This window comes from Paramormyrops kingsleyae, chromosome 11, assembly GCF_048594095.1.
Source record: "Paramormyrops kingsleyae isolate MSU_618 chromosome 11, PKINGS_0.4, whole genome shotgun sequence".
Taxonomy (NCBI): Eukaryota; Metazoa; Chordata; class Actinopteri; order Osteoglossiformes; family Mormyridae; genus Paramormyrops; species Paramormyrops kingsleyae.
Window position 1 is genome coordinate 20,742,770 of NC_132807.1, and position 26,152 is coordinate 20,768,921.

The 26,152-nt window shown below is 41.3% G+C and overlaps 1 protein-coding gene across 3 annotated transcripts in view; it reads right to left on the reverse strand.

The window, feature by feature from the left end:
* Positions 1 to 13,723, reverse strand: part of cdh8 (cadherin 8) — a 75,811-nt gene extending 62,088 nt beyond the window's left edge. Inside the window, exons 1-2 of one of the 3 annotated variants that reach the window (XM_072718235.1) lie at positions 12,455 to 13,722; positions 9,411 to 9,851 (exon numbers count right to left, since the gene is read on the reverse strand). In XM_072718235.1, coding sequence (XP_072574336.1) covers positions 9,411 to 9,671 — 261 coding nt within the window. In that variant the 5' untranslated portion in view covers positions 9,672 to 9,851; positions 12,455 to 13,722. Of the gene's footprint in view, positions 1 to 9,410; positions 9,852 to 12,393 lie in introns of all 3 variants that reach the window. The other 2 variants (XM_023790847.2, XM_023790848.2) reach the window with 2 other exon arrangements.
* Between the last annotated feature and the right edge of the window lie 12,429 nt (positions 13,724 to 26,152).

Here is a 26,152-nt window from a genome sequence, read left to right on the forward strand (position 1 = left end):
TGTCCATAACTTCAAATTTCTGAGTGGAAAACAGGCAGGAACAAAGCTCTGACTTATAGAAAGCGAGGTAAATCGGAGCAATAATGACTGTAAATCTGCTTTCAAGGTTACCGTATTACATATCTCTGTGATACTCTTTCCAAGGCTTCTGTCAGCCTTTTTCGACCAACTTCTAAACCTGTGAAATGAGTTTTACTGATATTGCTTTAAATTGTTGCAGTAATCAGCTGTACAAGGTTCTTATGTAACAGATACTTTCACATAGAAATTGATCTAGGGTTTCTAATACTACTACTGTTACTACCAAGGCCCACATGCTGTTTTCAGTATTGTGAGTATTGCGAAGGGATGGATCAGATCCATTAAGGGAGTTAAATCCATCCTCTCACATTATCCTTTATGACCTCTTATGTATACCTATGTATAGGCTACCTGTCCATTTCAGTATTAACTGTGTACAATCGTTTATGCGTATGCAACTGAAATTGTTGCCTAAAAGGTTTTTCCCCTCTGTCAGTAAGTTAGATGACAACCGGATTCTCCTGACAGATGGATTCATAGTATTGAGTATTGGGTGGGCTGTGTACCTCTCCCCTTCATGAATAACACCTATGGCTGTTACTAATTCTACTGCTACTACTTCTACTAGTAATAATAATAATAATCACCATCATCAGTAGTACTGTAGCTGTAGTACTATAGTAACAATGTAATACTGGGTCACATGGGACCTACAGTAGAGCCTATTCCAGGCAGCACAGGGCACAGGGCAGAGGAGAACCCTGGGCAGGAAGGCAGGCCAACGAAGGACACACACAGTCAAAATTATGGATACCAACTTCGGAGTGCAGGAGGAAACTCGACTTATCCCACAGAATATGGGGTTGCACATCTGCATAAACCACACATACAAGGGGGGGGGGGGCAGGATTCGACACCCCAAATCATGGAGGTATGAGCCAAGAAAGCTACCCACTGGTTAATCCGAAGAAGAAGAAGAAGACGAGGAAGAAAAGAAAGCAGGAAGTTCATTCCCAGGGCCAGCTGAAGTCAGTGTGAGGAAGCGGGCAGGAGGAAGACCAAGCCTGCTGGGCACAGAATTTATTATTAAAGTGGAGATTTTTTGGCTTCCCTCTGGTATGGGAATTTAATGATAATTTGGTGTTCCTTAAAGGCCTTGGGCTGAAATTCTATTGTACACATTTAGTTCTGTTTCTCGCAAGTCATTCCCTCCCTTTCATGTTCAGTATACGTATATAAAACAATTGACGCACCCAAACACAGAAAGATTATATAAAGGGCTAAAAACAGCACTGCATTCCCTAGTAGCACAAATCCAAGTCCAACGTGTCCAATCGTGATTTTCATTAAACATTTATGATTCATCTGCATCACGCACTGTATAGCTCTAAAATCTTCATGTTCCATTATCCATGATGAAAATTACAACTACTTTTATTATTTTTTAAAGTACTTTATTGGTCTTGAGTTTGCGTGTACAATCTGTCTATAGCTCATTTTGCCTATTCAGATTTGAATCTGCCATTTAACACAATTATACTTATTATTAAAACTGCTTACCAACTTGACTGACAAACAGTTTGCATCCATCCTCCAATGACCTATGAAGTACAGGGTCACTGGGGTGGCCTGGAGCCTATCCCAGGCAGCACGGGGCACAAGGCATGGGTACATCCTGGGCAGGATGCCAGTCCATCACAAGCTATATTTATGTTTGCTGCCATAGTCAATAAACTAGAATCATTTACTTTTACTAAAGGTCAAAGGTTGTTGAACTGTAGACTTTGAGACAAACTAACACCGAATTGTGTATTTGCTTGATTATCCATTGAAATGTTCACAGACCCATTGAAACATAATTTTATCCTTGTGGCATGATTACCACCAACATTCTGGTTCCTGTATGGTTTCTGAAAGACCCCCCTCGCTTCCCCTCAAAGGTTACTGCTAATGTTGTTGTCGCTGTTCTCTTCTCCACCACGTAAGTGGGAAAGAAGCGGCCGCTCTTTCAATTTCCAAAAATAGCGATTCCTCCCACTAGCTTCCGCCGCCGTTTGCCAGCCCACGTGTGCTTCACAGCGGACCAGAAGTCAAACGCACATCAAGTAGCACAATAACAACAGCCACTCTCTAACGAGATTATTTTCGCGGTCTGGCGTGCGGGCTGAATGTAGACGGCGGCGGCGGCGGTGGGGGGGGCGGGGGGCATATTTGAGCCCCGTGGTGGCTTTAAGGGACAGGGCCATCCGTGGGCGAGGGATGGAGGATAATCCAAACATCGAGGAGCGACGTGCTCACCTTTCTCCCCACGCCGGCTGCACAGGAGGCCAATTAGCATGGCTCGCAGGATGGAAAACAGCTCACTTCTGTTCATGGCGAGCCCAGTGTGTCAGCCCGCTCTCCGACCCGGACTCCACAAATCAGCCGGGGTCACGCTAGGCGCAATTACTCAATATTCCACTTCCTTGCCTTAAGCCTTTGCCAAGGACTTGTTGCAAGAAACACAAATATTACCGGCTTCCTTCATTTGAATTCAGGCTCCTTTGGTGTAGTTTGGTAGCTATTAAGTGCCTGTTAGACATCCTTTACAGTATAAGACTGGGAAAAGCTGTACATCAAAGCTAAAGAGCTTAATCAGATGATCAAAGTTTTAGCAGAGCTTGCTGATGGGATGCTGGCAGGCTCATTCAATACACCTCCCTCAACACTCTGTATTCTGTTTCTATTATTATTGCTATTGTGTTGTACTATACTACTAATAGTTGTAGTACTCGTAATCATTCTTGACTTTGTCTGCAGATTGTGGTACATTAAAAACATTAGAACATTTTGCCCAGTTTTTGGATTAAGAAGCCAGTTCCTTTGTACTTCTGTGCCCCTATGACCTGACTCTCATTGTTGTTTAGCTTCACAAATGTCCCTGTTTGCCACTTGGGATGGATTGCGCCAACACCCCCCTCCCCACACACACACACACACACTCTGTGCCCAACTCCCCCTCACCCCCCCTCCCACCCCTTGACCCACCTCCTCTCCAGCATTGCATGGAAAACATTTACACAGTCTTCATTGTGGATTCCTGCGACATTCCCGAAGAGAACAATGAATAGCAGTTGACACTGTGCAGATTCGGCGGTCCCAGCTGTCGCATGCCTCTGTCTGCATGCAGAGCAGGGGGCGCAGGCCAGAGCGGGCCTGGGGGGTGCCGGAACAAAGCCCCTCTCTGTGTAATAATCGCTATGGGGAATCGCACACTGGCACAGGGGCCACTTCAGTCGCACGGGCAGCAGTGGCACGAGGCAAGGCAAAGGTGTCCGACTGCTGTTTCACTTCTGTCAGAGCAGGTCATTATCTACCGTGAATACATCAGCGGATGCAAAACAAGGGAGCGGGAGGGAGACAAAAGCAGAACAAAAGAGCCATTAAAAAGGAACTGACTGTTTGTTTATCTGTATATTTGCGGCACTGCATGCATTTTTAATGAATAGGACGGTTAGTGAAAAGCTGGTGTAGATGCTGGCCGCTTTGAGTCTGCTTCTCCGGCGCCTCCCCACATGCACACACCCGTGAATCCACAGGATGAGAAGCTCATTCGGACATCATAGCAACATGTAAACAAACGTCCTATTGTCAGATTGGGAAAACGGTGACAGGGAGCCTCAGACGGCTTGCGGTCTCGCAAGCCACTAACGTCACCGTACAACTCGAGTGAACATGGTGCAGACACTCGCTACAGCCACTGCGGAGGAGATCTCTCTCACATGGACATGCTATCGAGAGGTTTGCTGCCTTGGGTGGGGGGGCACATTTATGGCAAGATACTTGTTATAATGTTTATCATTGTTCAAAGTAGAGTTCCTAGCACCTAGCAAATTAGACAGACAGATAGATAGACAGATAGATAGACAGATAGATAGACAGATAGATAGATAGATAGATAGATAGATGGATAGATGGATGGATAGATGGATGGATAGATGGATGGATGGAGGTGGATGATACATTATGCTTATCATTCCGTCTGCAATGCTGCTCTCCTGCAATAGTAACTACACACGCCCTGCAACCTTAATCATTGCAGACGCTCAATATTCATAAGGCCCTGCCCCAGCCTCAGCTCGAACCCGGGCAAATGCAGATTAACACCCGAGATCCCCACAGATCAGATTGTGACTTGGCAGGAGGCATCGGGAGGGAAGACCTTTGATCCGCTAAAGCCCCGTCAGACGGCTCATGCTCGTCAAACCCAGGGATGAAGCCGTCTGCAGAAGCTCCGCGACCCGAAGGCGCCACCCTCTCCGCTCCCCTCCGCTGCTGCCTAATTGTCCCCGGAGGGCACGCGCCAGCAGGTCCGGGCCTCCGCACCCTGCCTCGCACATGGGTACACATACTCCACCAACATCAGCTGCCCATGGAGAAATCAAAGGTGATCTATGCTTGACTCCCACCAGGTTGCCCAGTAGAGCTCGAACACCAATACTGAAAGCAGCCTGCTGTTTTTTTTCCCCTGACTAGACCTAGAGTTGCAAACCCTGCAGGTCATTTCTTTTATCATAGAGCAGTGTTTCTCAACCCAGCCCATGGGGACCCCCAGACTGTCCGTGTTTTTGCTCCCTCCCAGCACCAGCACAGCTGTACCAAACAAATCAGGACCACCGAATACCAGGTACAGGTGTGGTAGGAGCTGGGAGAGAGCAAAACTGTGGACAGCCTGGAGGTCTCCGAGGACTGGGTTGAAAAACACTGATATAGACCAATCGCACTTCAAATGAGGACCATTTCACTGGATCAAATTTGTGCTCAAATGGATATTACATATTTGCAAGGCATTTCATTTTGGGCATTTCAAACTAAAACTAACAGAAGCAGTATTAAGAAGAGCTATATTTGACAAAATAATTGGTACCACTGGATTGAGCAGAGTTGTTATACTAATAAAAAGAAGCCAGGAGAAACCTTCCAGGGCTCTCCTGCTAGAAAACACGGGAAAGGACATGAAAACTGGAAGGAAGCTTCAGCACTGCAGTAACCTCACCGTTCCCTACGAGTAGGAAAGTCACAGTTTCATGGCAAGATGCTAGGGCCTTAATATCAATTTCATTATGAATTGCATGTTTTTTTTTGAGATCCTGATTTTTTTTTTCTCCTCGAAATAGGATTTCTCAGTTAGCTGGGTTAACTTAAGCTAGAAGCAATGATCATCCAATAAGAGTTTAGGTAAGGAACATTCCTATTGGACAATCATGCCTTCTAGCTGAAGTTAACCTACAGTAGCTAACTGAGAAATCCTTCTTTGTGGAACGCCCTTCTGATGATGATATTCATACTTCAGCCTTTGTCATTATCAATTCAGCGAGATGTTCAGAATCTGTGGCCCACTGTCTGGTAATAATTTTTCCAGCACAATTCTAAGCAGTTTGGAGCAGTTCCCTCTGAGACAAACGATACCTACTTAAAATAAAGACATTATTATTATTATTATTATTATTATTATTATTCTGTAAAAGTAGTAGTAGCAGCAATAGCTGTAGTAGTAATTGTAGTAATTGTTGTAGTAAGACACGTTTGAAAGACATGATTTGATTTTGATCCTTCATCACAGTTACTATTGATGTTTCAAGGCAATAATGTACACAAATGACCAAATGATGGGAGATATTTCTAAATAAGGGTTAATTATGTGGAAATGTGTCCTTTATACAGTGAAATTAACTGTAGGCCAATTTAAGGACCCCCTCCAAATACCAGGTAGCAAAGGAAACGCATCTTGAAAAGTTGTTTCTCATCTGTTCGATAAGGTCTACAAATGAAAGGAAACGGTTGTCTTTCTGATACATTTCAGTCTGTAGTCATATCAATTTCATTTTTGAATAAATAATCAAAGCAATTTTCTCTTTTGCACTGACAGCCATGGTAATCTTGGGCTGTAATATGAATTACTGAATATTTATGGATTCTTATCAATGGTCTTTGTGTAATGTATACACAATGATCTTTGAAATCAAAGTGATGGACAATAAGAAGATGGATCAATCACAAACTCATTTCATTTGTGTGTTTCAGCACTTCTGTGTTAGAATAGGCAGTGCCATTACTCTGATAAATTATTACACAAATTGACACACAAAAGACATGAAAATGAAAGTAACATCCCAGATACAAAATTTCATCATACATTATAACCAAACAGACATTGTACAAAGTAAACAGATCTTCATTCTTCTTTGTTGTGCCTAGACAGCAGTTTGTTCTCTCCCCTTTCATGATTTATTTGGTTATTATTTAGTATTATTTGTTCAGTACAAATAACACGGCACTATGTAACAGTGAGGCACTCAAATCGCATTCCAAGAAAACCTAAGGCCTAAATTTTGAAATCAAGGGGCTGGACAGACTGGTTAAAAATAGGCTTTGCGATCCGTCATGGCCCACAAATTATGCTTAAATGATTTTTCTTTTGGTGATTGTTTCAAATATAACCCAGATGTCAGGATCTGGAAATACTTTTTAGAAAGCTTATGTGGGACATTTGATCATGATTAAAGCTAGTTGTAAGTTTGCTGACATACGTTGTTAGGCTGAAAGAAATAAAGGACTTTCTTTATTTCTCGGTAACAGCAATAAGCTAGCCAAGACTTTCTCTCTTGTCAGTAACTTTGCTACAGCACCTTCAAAGAAAGAAGTGTTCTTGACTTTGTGTCGGAGTGTAAATGGATTACAGTTATGTAACGGCGTCATGGGCGGGCCTTCCGAATCTGAGGACCCGCTTCTGTAAACAGGGCCCGGTTTGGCTGCGAAGGTTCCGCGAGCTCTAAGCACCATTGCGCGCGCAGATGAGCAGTGCACACAGATGTGAGGCTTCTAGGCGCCTGCTTTCCAAGACGCAGATACGCCGCCTTCTGAGTCACCCCCCCACACACACACACACTGCCGCCAAAGCTTGAGACGGCAAATATTGTCAGAGAGAATACCGTCATGCACGGTTGCTGCTCTCCTACACCACCTCTCACGCTCTACCATATATGCTAATGGGATCCAACTACTGCCAGTCGGAATTCGGGGGGGGGGGGGGGTGCTTGGTAACTGACAAGACAGGAGGTGTGTATGTATAATTAAACATCAGAGGGTAAAGCAATAAAATGCACAAGATGGAATGAGTCTAATCTTGGCCTCGGGATCCTCAATAATCTACCCAAAAACCACCAGCCCACAAACATGGAGATCTGAAACGTATGACCCATTTTAATCAAACATCCCCCTTCCACTTGATTCATTTTTTAATTAAGCGCAAGAGAGGAAATTGCAGCTCTGGAGTCTGTGATGGGGTGCATAATATTTGGAGAGGGGGTTCTCAATCTAAACTGTCTCTGCGGCCTGCTATCACAGGGCAACACAGAACTTATCTCTGCTCCTGCAGCTTCTCCTGCAAAATATTTAACCTTGCAAAATAATAGAAGTGCAACTCAATCAGCGCCACCGTGCCCAGATGAGCCAAATTCCTTGGTGACCCACTACTCACCCCAAAACGGAATTGTGATATGGGACGGGGCCTCTTGGAGGTTACGTGTGCAAATGCACCATCTCAAAAAAAAGACGGAAACAGGAAAGCAGAAAAAGGGCATCACCAAAAACTTGAAGGAAATAGAGAGGCTTGCAATAACACTGACACATGTTTGAATAATACCAGATGAAAATGCAGCCTTGCTGCACTGCCACACCCAACCCCACGTCACGCGGCTGAAAAATCAGTGAACAATTTGCATTAGTCCAAAACAAAACTATTCCATGGATACTATTCTAGGAAGTAGGCTGTCAAGCTTAATAGTGTTGTTTTCTCTAATATATTTTCCATTAAACACATGATGTATGGTTTCTAATGAAAGTAGATTATATGCATTGGAAGTTCAGAGTTCATTGCTAAAAGATATATACATTTGCCAGGGATTAGCCACAATCAGTAGCTGCATCTGCAAAGAAATGTATTAATTGCATTTTCAGATTAAGTAAAAAAAAACAAAACATTACACCACTGGTAACCAGTCAATAACGTCTAGAAACTGGTTATGTACATTAGTACATTAGTCACTTTTAAACCATCAATACATCAAGAAGACACACACACACACACACACACTTGGGCATCTATGTCAGTTCATACATGACGTTAAATTATGATGAGCTCAAGTTTGCTGAACACCAAAGAAATGAAAACAAGTACATGATCAGCCTGCTGTTCGCACTGATGTGCTCGTTTACAAACACGCTCTTCTGTCTGCCGTCTACTGTGAAGTTTTCTCATGAGCCTGTGAACAAACTGCTTTAATAGCCCCAGAAGAGTGGAAAAAGGTCGAAGGTGACTTTCAGGGTCAACCTGCCTGGGCACTTTCTGGCAATGTGCCGCGGTCAGTGCACCCTGGCCCAGATACACAGAAACCCGTCCGGACTTTCCCTTACATGGAACTGTGAGGCGCTAAAGCCAAGCCCACCTTTTATCTGGGCCACACTTGACATTTCAACCACAAATAAAGAGCAAATTAAATAAATAATACCATCCCCTAAAGTAAAAAATGGAATAGAAAATGCCTGAAAAATTGCAATCTGTTCGTCCACCTGTGTCACTCGGAGCTGTTTGCGTGACAGATGATGCCATATCCATATTCCCTGGCAGAGGGGCAGGGGGGGTTTGGCACCAGGGAAAAGGGCAGATTTCATTCAATTGCATTCAAACAGGTCATGAATCACTACAGCACACCTGGGGGAAATTGAGGCTGTCCTCATCACCCCCCCACACACACACACACATACACACACACACACACACATGCCTGTTCCTGAACCACCCAATGGTAATTACGTCAACTACCCAACACTTGATTCCCCGTGCATTTTCTGAAAAGCTATCCGTCCTTCTGTCACTATTACAAAACACTGAAGAAAGAAAGAAAGAAAGAAAATTAGAGAGAAAAGCCAAGAAAGAAAGAAAGAAAGAAAGAAAGAAAGAAAGAAAGAAAGAAAGAAAAAGTTAAAGAGAGAAAAGCCAAGAAAGATAGAAAGAAAGAAAAAAAATTAGAGCGAAAAGCCAAGAAAGAAAGAAAGAAAGAAAGAAAGAAAAAGTTAGAGAGAAAAGCCAAGAAAGATAGAAAGAAAAAAATTAGAGAAAAGCCAAGATAGAAAGAAAGAAAGAAAGAAAGAAAGAAAGAAAGAAAAAAAATAGAGAGAAAAGCCAAGATAGAAAGAAAGAAAGAAAAAGTTAGAGAGAAAAGCCAAGATAGATAGAAAGAAAGAAAGAAAGAAAGTGAAATGACAATATTCAAATGAGTGAATTAATGTTTCCTCATGATAAGCAAGCTTTAATATCAGCCTGACAATTTGAATGCCTGAATACTCACCCTGCCAACAAGAATTGGGTCCGGTCCAGAGAACTCTTCCAGCACAAACATTTGATTCCAAACCCATCCCCTTTTGGCACGAGTTAGAGGTCCGTGTCCTTCGGCAGGACCATGCAGGCCCATTGCAGATACGGTCTGATCCAAACTTTCTGACCGATTGACCAGGGGATTCATGAAGGCACAAGGAACGCATGTAATCCACACGAGCAACATGGAAGTCCAAAGATCTGTCCGCATCTCCTCCAGTCGTTTCGGCGTCATTTCCAAAGAGGGGCAGTTCTCCTGTGGACACGCTGGTTACTTTTCTCCGTGTCTGAGCTCAACCTTAGAGTTCATGGCGTGCTGAAGGTCCTGTCTGTGCTGTGTTAGTCTCCAGAGGTGACGGAAATGACACATTCCTCTCACTGGCCATCAGTTTTTTGGTTTGTCAGCATGCAAGACCTAAAGAACAATGGACAAAAGAGCTTTGGCTGAATGCCAGATGACACCATTGAGAAGAACAGCTGGACGAATTCTGACAGAAGACATGAAGTCAACAAGCAAGACCACTGTACACCTCAATTCTTAATGACATCCAAACACCTTTCATTGTGGAAACCATGGTCACTGAAGGGACTGATCAAAAACAAAGAATCCATTAAAACATAATAATAAAATTAAAAAAAAGCATGCAGGCATTTTAAATAATATACATTTTAATTTCTGTCTTATGTTATAATGGTGCAGAAACCAGCATAGAGTCATTTAATGGATGGGAGGGTCACAACCTTCTTCGGTATCAATCCCTAGTCACACTTACTCTGAATCCCATTCTGGAACAAAATAAACATGATGCATGTGTGCTGCACAATCTATTTCATTTGTCCGTATTTCCTTTACAATTATTTGTATTATTTTCCAGGTATAAGATAAGCTGCAACGACGATGAAACCATAATGCCAAACTTCAACACTAATAATAATAAGTGATCATGCAATAATATGATTGTATTATTTGAAAAAGTTTTCCTCATAATCATCACCATCACTGTTATATTTGTGAATCATGGTGATCCTCTTCCAGGCTTCCATTAAAAGTATGATTGTATTGCCTGCACGGGATCCTGCTTCAAAAATTAATAATAATAAATTAATAAATAAAATCTACAGCACACGAATTAACGTGGTGATGCAACTCTTTATCGGAGAACATCCAATCAGATCCATCCGAATTATATATAATTTATTATTATTATTATTATTATTATTATTATTGTTGTTGTTGTTGTTGTTGTTGTTGTTGTTGTTATCAATCCATTAGCCAGGTAAAATGGCTGATCACATTCATGCAAGCCGGTCTGAACGCTTCCATCTGAAAGTCCTTTTGGAGGTAAAACGCGCATGAGTATGTATATAAATGTCAAACGGCACTGGGCTGAACACAGAGTGGATCAGATCAAACCCTGTTAACATGCCAATGATAGCGATACTTAATAGGCCTCTTAGATGTTATAAGGAATAAATTAAAAGATTTACGGGTCCCACATTCAACATTTTAGTTAATTTAATTTTTTTTTATTCCTATCTTCCCTGGACAACCTTGACAGCCCATCAACTTTAAGGTTGCACATTACGATTGCATATCTGTTCTTAGACTTTAGCAAAAACGTACGTTTAAGAGTGAAGACTATAATCTGAACTCATTTAATAATATAACTCAAACGTACAAACGTCAACACAAGTGTGTTTGAAACAACAGACAAGCGTGGCTAATGCTGCAATAAACTTCCGCTCAGCGCGACATGCATTTACCGCAGATGGCAAGTTGGATAAGCGGCTCTACCTGCCTCAGATGTTCTAATTCTTAGGTGAAGCTGAAAACGATTTATAAATATATATCATATAGAAGTATATAAACCACACAAAGCAGCGTGTCTCTGATAAAGAATAAGCATTCAGGTAAACCACTTTCGGACAAATTCATCAGTAGTACATTTTAATTCCCTGTCCGATATGTACAGCGGCTCTTTATGCTATTTTTCCATTCACAGTTTTAGTTTAAACTTAAGAAATAATCCTTAACAATCAACCTAGAACTACAAGGTGCTCATTCTTTCCCGTCAGCGCTATCTTAATGTATTAAAAATTAGCCTATATTTATAAAATGATTTAAATTAAATGTATTTTATCTCAGTGTATATACACATTCAAGGCTCCTCGATACACGTTTATCCATTAGGTTGCAACTTATACATATATATATATATATATAATTTAGAACAAATCCAACTAAATATGGTATTTCTTTTCCTTTCAGAAATCTGAAGCAGTCGTCGCCGGGGCAGGACAGAGGCGATCGGGGCTGTCGGAGGCGCTCCTGCTCCCCCGGCCGCTTTCAGGACCACACGGAGCGGCCAGCTCCCCCAGAAAGCCGCACTTTTGCGGTATTTCACAAGCGCTCCGTATCCAGGCGGGCGCAAACAGCGCAGCCCCTCAGATTAAATAAAACAACGGGAACCGAGGAGAAAAAGCCAACAACCCCCCGTATATCTGTTGTCTAAAAGAAAATGTTAAAGTATCGGCATCGCATTCCTCGATTGGAGCGCATTGCCGGCGGCTCAGTCTGCTACCTGCAGCGGGCAGCGCGCTTTCTGCCCCTTGCTGTATTATGGATTGTGTGTGTGTATGTATATATATATTTATATATATATATATACATACATACACACACACACACTTCGCCTGTCTCCAGTACTGTCGCCAGTAACTAATACTTCGCAGCATAAGGGCAGCACGGACTTTCCTGTCAGTTACGGCAAAACTCGTCCTGGCTGATAAGCCCCGGTTACTGGGGATGCTGCGTTTAAAAATCTGCCTATAATAATACTAATAATGATGATAAAAATAATAACAGCATACGCTAACTTTACAGACCCGCACCTAAACGCGACTGTCCCCAAACCTTCATTCACCTGTTAGTTTTCTTTCTTTTTTTATATACTTACTCTCTTGTATCCAGGTGTTGGTATATCATCGCAAGGCTTTAAAAAAGAGAGAGAGAGGTACCTTTTAAATGGCCAACGCTCACTTCATGTCCTTTGGATGGAAGTTAAAAAAGAAGAAAGAGCAAAAGACAAAATTCCGCGGAAAAAAAAAGGTTAGGCAAGGTGGTGGGGGGTGATGTAGGAGATTCCTAGCGGTCCGCCAGCCTTCAGAAGACGCCTGTGTGCGCATGAGGAGCCCAGCCAGGCTGCTGCTCGCCGTCAGAGTGAGATGCGCGGCGCTGGGAGGCTCCCTCGCACCCGCCCCTCGGTGCGCGCATTGGGCTGAGCAGGAGGCAGCCCCGGCGCTCTTATATCAAGGGGATACATAACTTTTATGGGCATGCTGCGACGATGCTCTCAAAGCCCTATTTGCATTCCTTTGATCAACGAGCACTTGGAAACAAATTAAAAAAAAAAAGGCGCTATATTGACGGTGCGCTGTGATGGAAAACGTCGGGAGTTCTGCCTCCTGCTATCGACAGTTGTATTTATTTTTTTCCTAGTTTAATCACGAAGGGAGAAGCAGAAGTGAAGGCAAGGCTTCCGTCGCCGGGCTTTGCTTTGTATTTCAGTCTGATCCCATCCATCTTTGTTCAAGCTGTTATGGGGGGGGGGGGGGAGAGACGTATGTCGTGCTGGTGGTTAACAGAAATGGACAAAACGCGGCGTCGTACGTATTGCGTTTTGCCATCGTGGTAATTGAAAATGGGGGGAAAGTGAGTTTCTATTGATTGTGTTCAGTGGCTATCGTTCAGTAGTTTGCGGAAATGCTCCAAAACAGCCGCTAAGTATCCATAAAAAGCTGCAGATTACCCATATGTGTATTTGGCTTTATGTGGCCCTTCGTGAACGTGTTCCTTTGAAAGGCTGCAAAATGACAATAAATGCAATTTTAATGCCATATACGCCATCTATCCCGGCGAAATAGGAAAGAAAGAAGTTTAAAAACATATATAACGATCTCTCTATTAAACACGATATGAGCGAAAAGTCACTTCGCGTCGTAAAATTACGTTTCATTAACATCCCTGGAACTTCATCACCTATCATACACACCGCAAAACAAGATGCGCTGCCCACATATAATAGCGCTCCACAATAAGTTGTGTATTGTAAGGCAATAAGAAGTATGCTATACATAAACGAGGTACAAGTTACTCATGAACAAATGAGTAAATAAAGCCACAATATTCAGTTGATACTTTTTTGCAAGAAACGAAATGTACTTTTGTAAACAATTCTAATGATACCATAACACGTCATTTGTAGCCCGTTAAGTGGGTCACGATAAACAGAGAAGGATGAACAGTGAGAGGAAACGTAGCAAAGATGCGTCCGATCGCGCAGCGCTGTCCGCTCTGCTAGTTCCCCACTGTCCGCCAGGAAGCTACGCGGAGCGCCGCCCGACACGCCGGCGAGAGCAGCGCCCTCTAGCGTACAGTGCTGATAAAGGCGCTCCAGCAGTGGTCGGGGGCTCTGGGGACGCGGACTTTATTAGCCGTAGTATGATGACGTTCGGAAGACTCGCGGATGCCGTAACGCGTCTTTATAATTGCAGGAGTTTAATGCTCGGATCACAGTTACATGCAGTTCACGACGATTGTGGCGATAATTATAGGTCTGTATTCACAGTGAAGGACAGATTGCCATTTCCTTAACATGGCTATGTTTATAGTTGACACAAAAATGATAAACGGACGGTAGTTAAAATTTCAGCAGGTTTCAGAGGAATCAGAATATAAATATTGTTTAGTGTATTTTAATTTGCTTCTTTATCAAGTCAAAATCAATGTTAACTAATTGGTTAATGAAAGCAGTGGAAGAAAGGTATAATTTGTCCATCTCTACATATCAGAGATCCCGCCGATAACTAAAAAAAAATAAAAATAGGTGATTATTCCTCTTTTTCGATGACCTTTATATGTGCTGCAAATAGAGATTTCATAGATTTGGGTATCTTAATTATATTATGCAGAATATGAAGATAACCTCAAAGGAAAAGACAGTTTCAAAAGCTAATAATGTGAAAATGGGATATCTAACTATCTAAGGACATTCAGATTCTTGCTCTTCCTTGAGCCTGGGGTGTTGGGACAAGAATAATAGAGGGTAAGGACCACGCTGCAGTAGCAAAATGCGGTCCGTCATTGCCAAGGGCACAAATAAGTGAAAACGTTTAAATACAGCCCACGTTCTCCATCTCTGGCAATTTAATCTTATGTTTCCACTTCAGAGAGTGTGAGAAAGGCTTTCAACCGAAAGGCTTGACATGAAAGAAACAGCCACACCAGGTCTCTTGTCTTTTCCATACAGTAGTGATTATGAACAAAGCTAAAGAGTTATAAAGTTTGTGAACCATTCAGAATTTGGTATCCCTGCGTTATTTTGACCTGAAATGTAATCTGATCTTCATCTAAGTCTTAATAAAGAGAATATGATTAAACAACTGAGTTACAAAGAAGTGTGCCTTTTAGAGCCTTCGAGCTTACTGATCCATCGTTCACCATTTTCTGGTTAGAAAAGTATATGGAAGTAGAGAAATATACCAAAGGTCCTTAGTACTGAGTGTGAGGTTCAGTGGACTAACCCTCTGTTTGGAGGTTGCTGGTTCAAGCCTGGTTTCAGGACGATAGTTACATGTCTGTAGGCCTTTAATCGAGGCCCTTAACCCCCAGCTCCGCGGGTGCTGCAGCAAGAAGCTGCCCTTTGCTGCCAAGCTTACTCTCTCCTGCATGCGTGTCATGGAGGGCAAGACGGGGTAAGCAAATAGAGAATTTTCCCATTGGGATCAATGTAAGAGTCATTATTGCCATAGCGTGACATCACCCTCATTGTTAAAGACGTTGTGTTCATTTTGAAATCCCATCAAAGGCGTGCCTATAAGTGGGGGGTGGGGGGGGGGGGGTGACAGTGCCCTCCCAAACTAGATTGCTGGCCCACCTAATTCATTCCCCCCATTCCACTAAATTCCACACATTCATTTGGAAGCATTTTGATGTCCATTCCACAACATTTTCAATTCATCAGTACTTCTGGCTGTCTTGCTCACCCCAAGATACAAGAAGAACATTGTTTTAATGTTATGCTGTTTCAAAATATATAACTTCTCCTGCTGCATGCATTCTGTTGATTATATGTTGAGGATCACTGTCATGTTGTATGACCCACTTTCCCCTAAGCTTTAGCTTATGGACGGATGCGCTGACACTTTCACGTCAGAAACTGCTGGTACCCTCCAGAAGTTAAGGGTCCCTCCAAGACTGTAAGCTGCCTGGGTCCTGAGCCTCTGAATCAGCCCAAAAGCCATGATACTCCCACCATCACACATGCTGTAGCGAGACAACATTGCCAAACATATTTCTTTTGGAAAAATGCATCCATAGAACATCCAGAGAACATTCTATCCAGCTTTCTGGGTCATTCCGGAGATCTATGACAATCTCAGCATAGGCAGAAACGTTATTTTTCGGGGAGTAGCAGTTTCCTTTTGATTCTTGTTATGGTGGATTAATGACTACTTACATAACCCAATGTCAGAGAGGGCTGCAGCTATTCTGGAATAATTAATGTCTAGTTCCTAGAGTAATTTTGGATAGATGACCATTTCTTTTAAGAGTAACGGTGCCATTGTACCCTCTCTGGTTCTATTTATTCTTGTCATTGGTGACAACCAAATCTTTTACTTTTGTATAGGTATTACACATACAATTTACATGAACCAGTGTTGTTCTATTCTGATAAAATGTCATATGACATATAAGGGCCAGAAATATATACACTAAACATTAGAAACTGCTCTAACAATCCATTTTAACCGCTGATCTAATTACCTTCTGATACAAGGCCATGGCGTTCCTGTGACCTTTGTCGCTGAGCATAGGGCTGATGACAGAGGGCACCTTGAATATGATTACACTACAAGGAACACACTCACTAAATATGAGTCTTTTAAAGACACTGTGTCACCTCCCTACTTCTCTTTGCACTGTAGTGTAGAAAGATGCATGAAGAAGGGAGATTATGTAAACTCCACAGAGACAGAGAGCTGGAATTGAGAATCGAGCCCACAAACCAGGAGCTGTAAGGCTGCTGTGACACCTCACATTGACCAAACATTCACATTCTGAGATTTAGTGAACATAATTATTGATATTCACTTCATCATGTGACTCATTTTATGGGCAATAAAAATAGTAATAAATATTTATAATTATTGAGGATTGATAATTCCATGGCATGGGGGCGCAGTGACTAGTGTAGTTGTTTCACACCCAGGGGTGTTGTAAAAGTGTGTGGGGGGGGGGGGGGGGGATTATTTCAAGGAACCCTGACTGGCAGGGGCCCTAAAAATCTTCAAACATAGTTGGATTGGTCTTTTGGTCTGGGTTGAGGGCCCAAAATGTTGCACTTTCATTGGACCGAAAATCTCTAGCAGCACCCCTGCTCACGCCTCTGGAGACCAGGGTTCAACTGTGAGTCTTGCATGTTTTTTCCATGTCATTGTGGGGTTTCCTCCAGGTTTCCTGGTTTCCCCCTAAAGTGTGGTGATTTGGAGCAGGCCAGCTGCCACGTAGGTGTGTGGTTATAATGGTGTGATGCCCTGTCCTGGGTTGTTCCCTGCCATGTGCCTGTGACATCTGGGTCAGACTCCAGACTCTCATGACCCTGCATAGGACGAGCAGGTATGGAAGAATGATGCGTGATAAACCTGCCGGTCACTGTTTGAACTTGATGCGTATAAGTTCAGAAATTTGATGTAATTCTGATGAACCTCCATGGTATTGAGCTGTCCTGGACACTTAAACAGGAATGATGATTTCTGAAGAGCCTGGAGCATGCTGGCTTTCTCTCTGTCACACTGCTTTAATCATTAGACTGAAGTTATTATTGGGATACTTACCTACCTGCTGTTAAGGGGGAGCTCACTTGCTAATTAGAATTTAACTAAATATTACCTGATGGACTGTGTCTATGGAGGATTTGGAATTTCAGCTCATGAATCAAATCTGCTTATGATAAATAATGTTTTTCTCCTTAGAATATTTAATTCCATGTGCAGCTCTGGATTTTAACACTGGAAAAATATTGATTGAATTTAATCCATGTGTATTAATATTAGCTTAATGGAGCAGCGCTGCTGCCTCCCACCTTCAGGCTGGGGGGTTCGAATCCCCCCCCCCCTCCATTTTCATTGAGTTCACACGTTCCTTCTGTGTTGCATAAGTTTTGTCCCACAGACTAAAAAGAGTAGCTTGATGAATGTGTCTCTCTATTGCCTATGTCATGTGCCCTGTGACAGATGGGCACCCCCCCTAAGGGTGTATTCCTGCCTTGTGCTTCCCTCTGAAGATAGATGCCCACAGTGTAGGGGTCCGCAATCCCGGTCCTGGGGGGGCAGAATCCAACACAGTTTGCAGATTTCCCTGCTCAAACACATCTTAATCAGCTAATTACCAGCTTTAGCAGGTGTGTCTGAGCAGGGAAATCTGCAAACTGTGTTGCAAACTGGCCCCCCAGGACTGGAATTAGGCCATAGTGTGTGATCAGAGTGAGAGTATCTGCATGCAAGGGTGTAAAAGAGTTTGAACATGGAGGGGGGGTGACACAATGTAATAATTAATTGTAAAGTTTTTTTTTTCTTTTGAGGGGGGGGGGGAGGTGAAGCCAAATTAAACATAAGGGATACAGACCCCCCAGTTCCGCCTGATTGTTACACTCCTGTCATGCCTTGTGAGATTGCTCCCCTGACCTGTGCCCTTCTCTTGATAGGACAGGCTTCTGGCTCATATCAACCCTTCAGATACATATTTTAAAAATGGATGGATGGCATGTGAGTAACAGAACAGCAACAAATACAGAATGCAAAGGCAACACAGAGGGAAGAGTGTGTTGCTCCTTTCAAAAGCACCGTTAAATATCCTTTCAAAAGCCATCACAGAATCCGAGACTGCGAAAATAAAATCATCACGTGACTGAGATCTCTGTCACTTCAAGAACATGCCAGTGATCCTACATTCTACTCAAGAGCAACATGTGCTGTAGAGTTGATGTACGGCCTAATAAAATTTAATGAAGGCATCCAATGGCATCTTAACCACTGAAATATTTGCAGGCAGAGTATTATTTATGGAATCTCAGCAATAGAGAGCGTGTAAGTACTCGATCACACCACGGTGCTCTTCAGTTATACCTAATTCATGCTCTCTTCTCTTGACCAAAGGAAGCACATGGCATTATACATTTAGACAACATTGTTTTAATCATAAACCAATAACAAAAGAATGGGTTTTGCTAAGAGGATGTTATCGTATAGGGTCTTCTGTGTCTAATACAATACAAAAAAATTATAATAATCATGGAATATTAAACCACTGCTCCAGCTAAACCTGCTACTATTATTAATGCTATTAGAAGTCATACAGCTAAATAATCGCTAAAATAAAAATAAAACCAAGAGCCATATGTCATATAATATGACTTTTTTCCACTACAAATAGCACAGCACAATACTGAAAGTAATTGCATACTCCGGCTCCACACTATTAATATTCTTTTCTTTAGCATGTATTTATATTATGCATTATGTATTTCATACATTTTCATACCACTTTCCTTACTGTAATTGTTCTTAATCCTCTTTATATCTGCACATCGGCTGCAAGACCAAACGAATCCCTCCCAGATCATGGGCATCGCTGGAGGTTTGAAACCTTATAACTCTGGACAGCTTTGAGTTGAAGGACAGAGCCACTCCGATTACCACTCAGTAAAAGAGAAATTAAGTTATGTATATGCAGCCAATCATGTGCGTTTTCATGTGAATTTCTAAGGTAAATCAGCTATCTACTTACTTTTCCATATGTTATTAATAATTGAAAAATACTACTATTATTATTACTACTGCTACCACTACTACTAATACTACTACTACTACTAATAATAATAATAATAATAATTATTATTATTATTATAATGATGCATTTCAAAATAGGTATATATTTTTTAATTAGTATTTCTTCAGTGTTTTCTATTTTTTGCAAACCAACTTGATGTGCATTGAATACTGCATTTTCCATGTGTTTCACATTAACTGCAAAAATTTGACTGAACAGATCTTGAGTATGCTTGCTCCCAGTTCACAAACCAAAAACACGCTTGCAGTTGCTCTTGCTGGGCCACACGGACCGAGATACTCAAAATTTTCAATGCACTGGCCGACTGGAAAATACGGACAGAAGGGAAGATAGTGGGAAGCGGCGGCGCATCCGGGCTGTTGCTCTGAAGCATCTGCAGCTCTGCGGCGCATGCAAGGTGGTGCCATGTTGCCCCCCAGCATGGTCTAAATCCGTAGCTGCAAGATTGCACTGTGAAGGCCTAGAGTGCCGTGCAAACCAAACGCCAGCTTCTGCGATTAATAGATTCTGCATGGTATCTCCTCTCACCTAAGCTGACAAAGCACGCAAAGGCACCGCTGTGATTATATTCATTTAAGGGTACAGCGGTTTTGCCCTGCCTGCTGTAGAAATACTTAATGACAGCGATGCTTAAGTCAGAGAGCATGTAGGGCCATCAACTCTTCCTGGGAGCATTTGCTGGAGGCTCATTTTCAGGCAGCTTGATTGTTACACTATCATTTCAGCAGTGCTATTGCTGCAGATGTGTATTAGCCTTGAAATGCCAGGAATCTCATTGACAGCTTGTTAAAGAAGGTCTTTCTAAGACTCACCTCAGTGTAACCAAAGTTCACTGACTTTCTCCTACTGCAGTATGTTATATATCCATCCATCCATCCATCCATCCATCCATCTCTCAACCACTAATCTGGTACAGGTTGATGGTGAGTCTGAATCCCATCTGAGGATGTACAGTAGAGGGTAACAGACTGGGGACACCCTGGACAGGATTCCAACCCGGCACACCAAGTCTCACACATTCACACTGTATCCATGCAGCAATTTAGAGATTCCGATTCTTTTTAGAGCATTTTCAAATGACAGGAGGAAATCTGAGTAAGACAGGGAGGATATGAAAACACACGCAGAGGGGGGGTGGAATTCAAACTGCCAGCCCAGGGGGTGTGATGTGACAGTGCCATCATGTTATATCATTATCAGCATCATCATCATTATTACTATACATTTCTGCATTAATAATTTCAAGAGAATGCCGTAAAACCACTGTAAATATACAATCTTTAATCAATAACCATTCAAGTGCATGACCACATTAATGAATTGATTTCCATGTTTGCAGAGTGTGGCGTAGCCTACACTGGTAGACACTGATTTTGCAGAATAATGTGACGTATTCTGTGTAGAACTGCTGATCTGGATCCATTTGGCAACTGGTTGAGCAAAACCTCAGTGGTCAATACTGGGAACCAGTCCCAGACAGAAGCAGATTACCATTGATCAATGGCTGCATTCTACCAGAAGTGCATTTTAGTCTGATTATTTCCTCTGTCTTGAAAAGCTACCCGATAAACAGAATTTTTTATTGTCTCCTTGATTTAGTTAGTTTTTGGCTTCTTTATTTAAATTAATTGTATTTGTCACTTCTGTGATTCAAACTTTCTTGAGCTAATTCAATGGTTATCTCAGTCAATGGTCAGATGACTAGTTCCTCCTGCGATGTGAACCTACACCCTATTAAGCTACAAATGCTAAATTGATACATTAACAATTGCCGCTAATCATATATTAGATAAAATGCCTCAATTCGGCCCCGGTCGTCTCCGACCTTCACATTTTGCTTGTACACTCTAGGGTGTCGTTATTTTAATTGGGGCTTATCTGCAATGTTACACATTTATTTATTTATTTATTTATTTTATGTGAAACTTGTACTTGGTTCATATTAATGTATCTCCAAGGTTACATGCTGCTTCACTGTAAACACTGTCACTGAAGCAACAGCACCACTAACGACTAGTAGAGTGTATTTATGTACCCTCTCGGATAGCCTCCGTTCAAACATGCTTCCCTGTAATAACAGTTGCCACTTGCTAGCAAGTGAATGCACACTCCATTAGTATGCATGTATCAGCCAAGTAATGACATTTCCGTCACTTACATAACAAAGTCATACTTGCAAACAAAAAATGGAAACTGATTTTTTTTTTACCTGTGGCAAGACACAGCTTCCCCTGTACTTTTGTAATTTCACAGTTTTTACAACCCCAACTCCGTACAGCTCAGACAAAACTAAAAGGAAAAAGCCAATAATGAGGTAAATATTGACGACCACAAACACCAAGACATAAGAGTTTCAAAGAGTAATTTTCAACTTGGTCATTCATTGCTGCTGTAAACCTCACCTGATCTAATATCGATTGGCTGCTTTGTTCGTTTCTACACATGAAACGCATGTCTATTAATGATTATTAAATTGTTTTTCAAATGGCAGTGATATGATTGTGTTGTGCTTTTTCAGTAGTATTTTGTACATGCCTCTCTTTGTCTATACCTACACATATTGAAACTGCAATGGTTTATATACCATAAGGTGTAGCGTACTCATAATTTAGCATGTAGCAAATGAAGGACAATAGCTTTTTTAATTACCTATTTTGCTTATTAGAGAAATTTCATTCAGGCACCTTTCTCAAGGTCAACCTGCAGGGTACAATGTCCTTCACCCGCTCCCCGTCCTGTTCATAATCGACACTTCAATTTTACACTCTGATTGCACTTCTGAACAAATTAACTTAATCAATCAATAAAGTCAAATTTATTAATACTCAGTATTACAATAATGAGAATGTACTTACCCAAAGTGAAAAATGTGCAAGACATTCAGAACCTTAGTTCTCACATCCCAACAGGAAGCCATTGAAAGCTAACAAAGGTTAATGAGAATTATTTTTAGCGTCCGGTGATGTACTAAAAGTAGAATTTGATGATTGCAATAAATAAAGTGAAGCAAGACCACAGCGAGCCGCCTTTAATGGCCTTCATTAAGAAAGACAAGCAATTTATTGAGGAGGGTGTGGGAAAGACTTGTTAAAATTTGTCTTAATGCAAAATGTGTTTTCATTGTTCTTGTACACATTAAAAATGAATGAGTAGAAAAATGAAGCCCGGTGTACTTGCACAGAAGGCTATGAAAACAGACTTTTATGGAATGATCAAACATAATTATCACAAAGATTGTGAAGAAAGAAAATAAAAAGTTCAAAAATCAAAGTTAATCAGAAGGATTGGTATAAAAGGGATATAAATAGGAACTAAATGATATACAGCAAAGCTGCGAGAAACTCAGAAATACTGACACTTACGTCTTAAGGATATCGCTGCCCTTTGAAGAAATGTTCCACTTAATCACGCAGCACTGAGTGAGTAAATCCCACTGAATGACACAGCTCTGAAACATGCTTATGTTGGATCTACTCGAATTTACATGAAAACAACTGTAGCACAAAATGGGCATTAAGATTTTTGACGGAGGATTAAATGCCTCCGATAGAATGCTAGGTTTTGCCGTTGACAGTATAAATATGCAAATGAATTGGAAACAATATGATTCAGATGTGAAGGTAGGACTTCCATCCATCAATTCCAGGATTGCAGCACATTCCTGCCAGGGGAACACCCAGAACAGACCATCTAAGGGTGCATCTGCATTAATGCACACACAAGCAGCCACGGTCAGTGCATTAGTTGCAGCCTGTAAACTTGTTAGCTATGAATAGTAATTGAATCATAATTATTGTCTGCTCTATTATTCTTCCCATCATTTATTCAATACAGGGGCGCAGGGGCAGGGGGGGGGGTGGCTATCTCAGGGAACACACACACACACACACACACACACAAACAACCACACACATGTACACACACAATCTGTGTCTTCATATCTTTATGAGGATTCTCATTTCATTTCAAGCCCCAAAACCTTAACCACTACTGTGCGTAACCCTAACCTTATTTGGAAATATATATTTTTAAAAATATATATATATTTCCATTCTGGGGACTGAAAAACGCATGGCAAGGTTAAAAGTTACAGGTTTTTGTTACACTGTGGGTGGGATTTGACCCTGTGAGCCAAGGTGAGAGCTGACACATGCAGAACATGCCTTGAAGTTTTCTTTCCCCAGTCCGTAGAAGGGGCCACAATATCAGCATAATATCAATAATCTCATATATATATAGTCACTGCATACGTTTAACATGACCCACCTTCAAAACATGTCACATACAGTACTGCAAAAGTATTCTAAATTACACCAGGACCGGCTGTTTTCAAAATGCACAATCCATACGACTAAACAGTTCAAGGCCAGACACGTGGGTAGCCTGTCCCATGTCGACATTTAGACTATAATTATTTTTTTAATAAATAGAGAGGAGACCACCAGGCAGAAATGCAGACACGGCCTTTCCGCAGATTAAATGGGATCACTGAACTAATTGAAAAGATGGCAGCCCAAGTCAGGGCTCTACTTCTGTCTCACATGTAGTACTTGTCAGGAGCTGTGGATGCAGTATGGCTTGGACTCAACGTACAGAAATGGTGCACAGCAGAGGAACTGCTGAACGGGTCATACAGAAGATTCTTACAGTAATTGTAGTAATTCAATAAAGCTTTATTTGGCATTAGCGTGAATACATTAGAATTCTTCAGTTTTTGCATATCCCGTCTTCTCTCTGATGAGCCATATACACAAAGGTTGCTTGGGGTCTGAGAACAGGGTCAGCCATTTATCCAGTGACTATTCCAGCAGAGACGGAATTTGAACTGGCGACCTTCCAGTCGCCAGGACAGAGGCCTAAACCACTCAGCCTCACAGCAGCAGCAAGTTACCCATAACAAATATTTTTCCACACTCCCAACCTGTCCAAGTTACCCCCTGCCTCAAGTCTTGCGCTTCCTGGGGTAGACTGCAAGCCAGTCCTCATCCCAACATGAGCAGCAGAGATTGAGGTTTCAGGTCCAGATACTGCAAATCCAGTCCAGGATTTTGTTTCAACCAACCAGTCGAGTACTCTGGTTGGCTGAAACAAAATCTTGGTTTGTATTTGTACTCCCTGGACTTGAAATCTCCACCTCTGATAAGCAGTTACATAAAATAAATTGATGTATAGACATTCTGACACATCATTGTGCTACCAAAAGAAATATGTGTCATGACCATATTGCATGGTAGCGAGGGAAATATCTTTTGTTGTGTGCTGCGGGGTAGCTAATAATTTTCAGGCTGTAGAATTGTTAGTTGTAGACAGTGATTGTATCATTATTGGTATTATATTCTACACAAGGATCTGTTGATCGTAAACTACAGTGTATTCATATTAGTGGATATCTGCTAGACCCTTCTGTATATCTTCAAATCATTTTAAAAACATTTTATAAAACAATTCCCCTCAGAGCAATGTTTACTAAGAAAGTTAGTGGGTCATTGCGCTTCTTAATGCTTACTAAAGTCATTGTTAAGTAGTCATTAATTATATTACTTTGGATTAATATTAATGACGGTGAAATCAATCAACCTTTGGACTGAAGTGCTTTAATTACCTTAAAAAGCTTGTTAAAATCGGTCCAAAAGTTCAACAGCAGACCTGTTTTCACACTCCTCTGTAGGACTGAATTAATGAGTAATAATATGGTAATATTTGTTTAAACACATATTACTGAAAATCGATAATTAACTGACATTTTGTGGGATAATGTTGTGAAAATTATGTATCTGAGTCATTCCGTTACATTGTCAAAGCACAGTTGGCAACGATTGTGTGCCAATTAGCGACGTTTAACGACTTCACATTGGTTATCTCATTAGTTCCATGAACTTAAACCAGAGGGTGACTAAATCTGCATGGTTATTTCCCCCGGCGTGGGAGCTCTAGTCTTGTTTTTATATATATATATATATATATATATATATATTTTTAAGAAAAAACCAAATCCGTTCTTATTTTGCTCGAAAGGCACTGGTAACCATTTTATAAAAGCATCAAGGCACTCAGTGTCACGGTGCATCAGGAACGTAATGACAGAACAAAAACATCCCTCTGCTCTAAGTATGCTCACCATGCATCAGGTTTTACTGCTCCTCTCTTGTCAGGTCTGCGATAGAACAATTTACTGCAACAGTATAGTGTCATCTCTGTGTTATGATGGCAGACACATAACAGAGAGTAATAGAACGTAACGGAAAATCCGTGAGGTATGGTCATTGCAAACCGACTGTGTGATCCACATAAAGCTCACAGACACATTCCATAAAAATGCTCTTTTTGACTTTGCACCTCTATTAAAAATTTAACTACTTTTCAAACCCGATACCATACTTGGCCGGCACATAATTTTCTTAGCTATTTTTGCCATGTTCAGTTTTGAAATAAACACATAGATGGCATCATAAAACTATCCTCTGTATCTGGTTTTGACACTTGGTTTATTTTTGTATACAAATATTCATTCAAAATGTCACACCTTGTTCTGTCAAAAATAAAAACATGTCACGCTGACAATTTCAAAGACCGCTTCTTCTATCCTAAAATATACCAGGATATGACTCCTTTTTGGCTTTCTTGCTCTTGTCAGTCAACTTTATTTTGACATGCTAAAAAAACAATAGCTGTTTAAAGAGTACATTGGCTTTTCTCGGAAATGGAATCCATATTTCTGACAAAATTAATTTAATGGAACTGGATTCAAGATAATTTGATTTCTATCTAACAGCCATTAAAAATCTTCCAAAATTGTTTAATTAAGA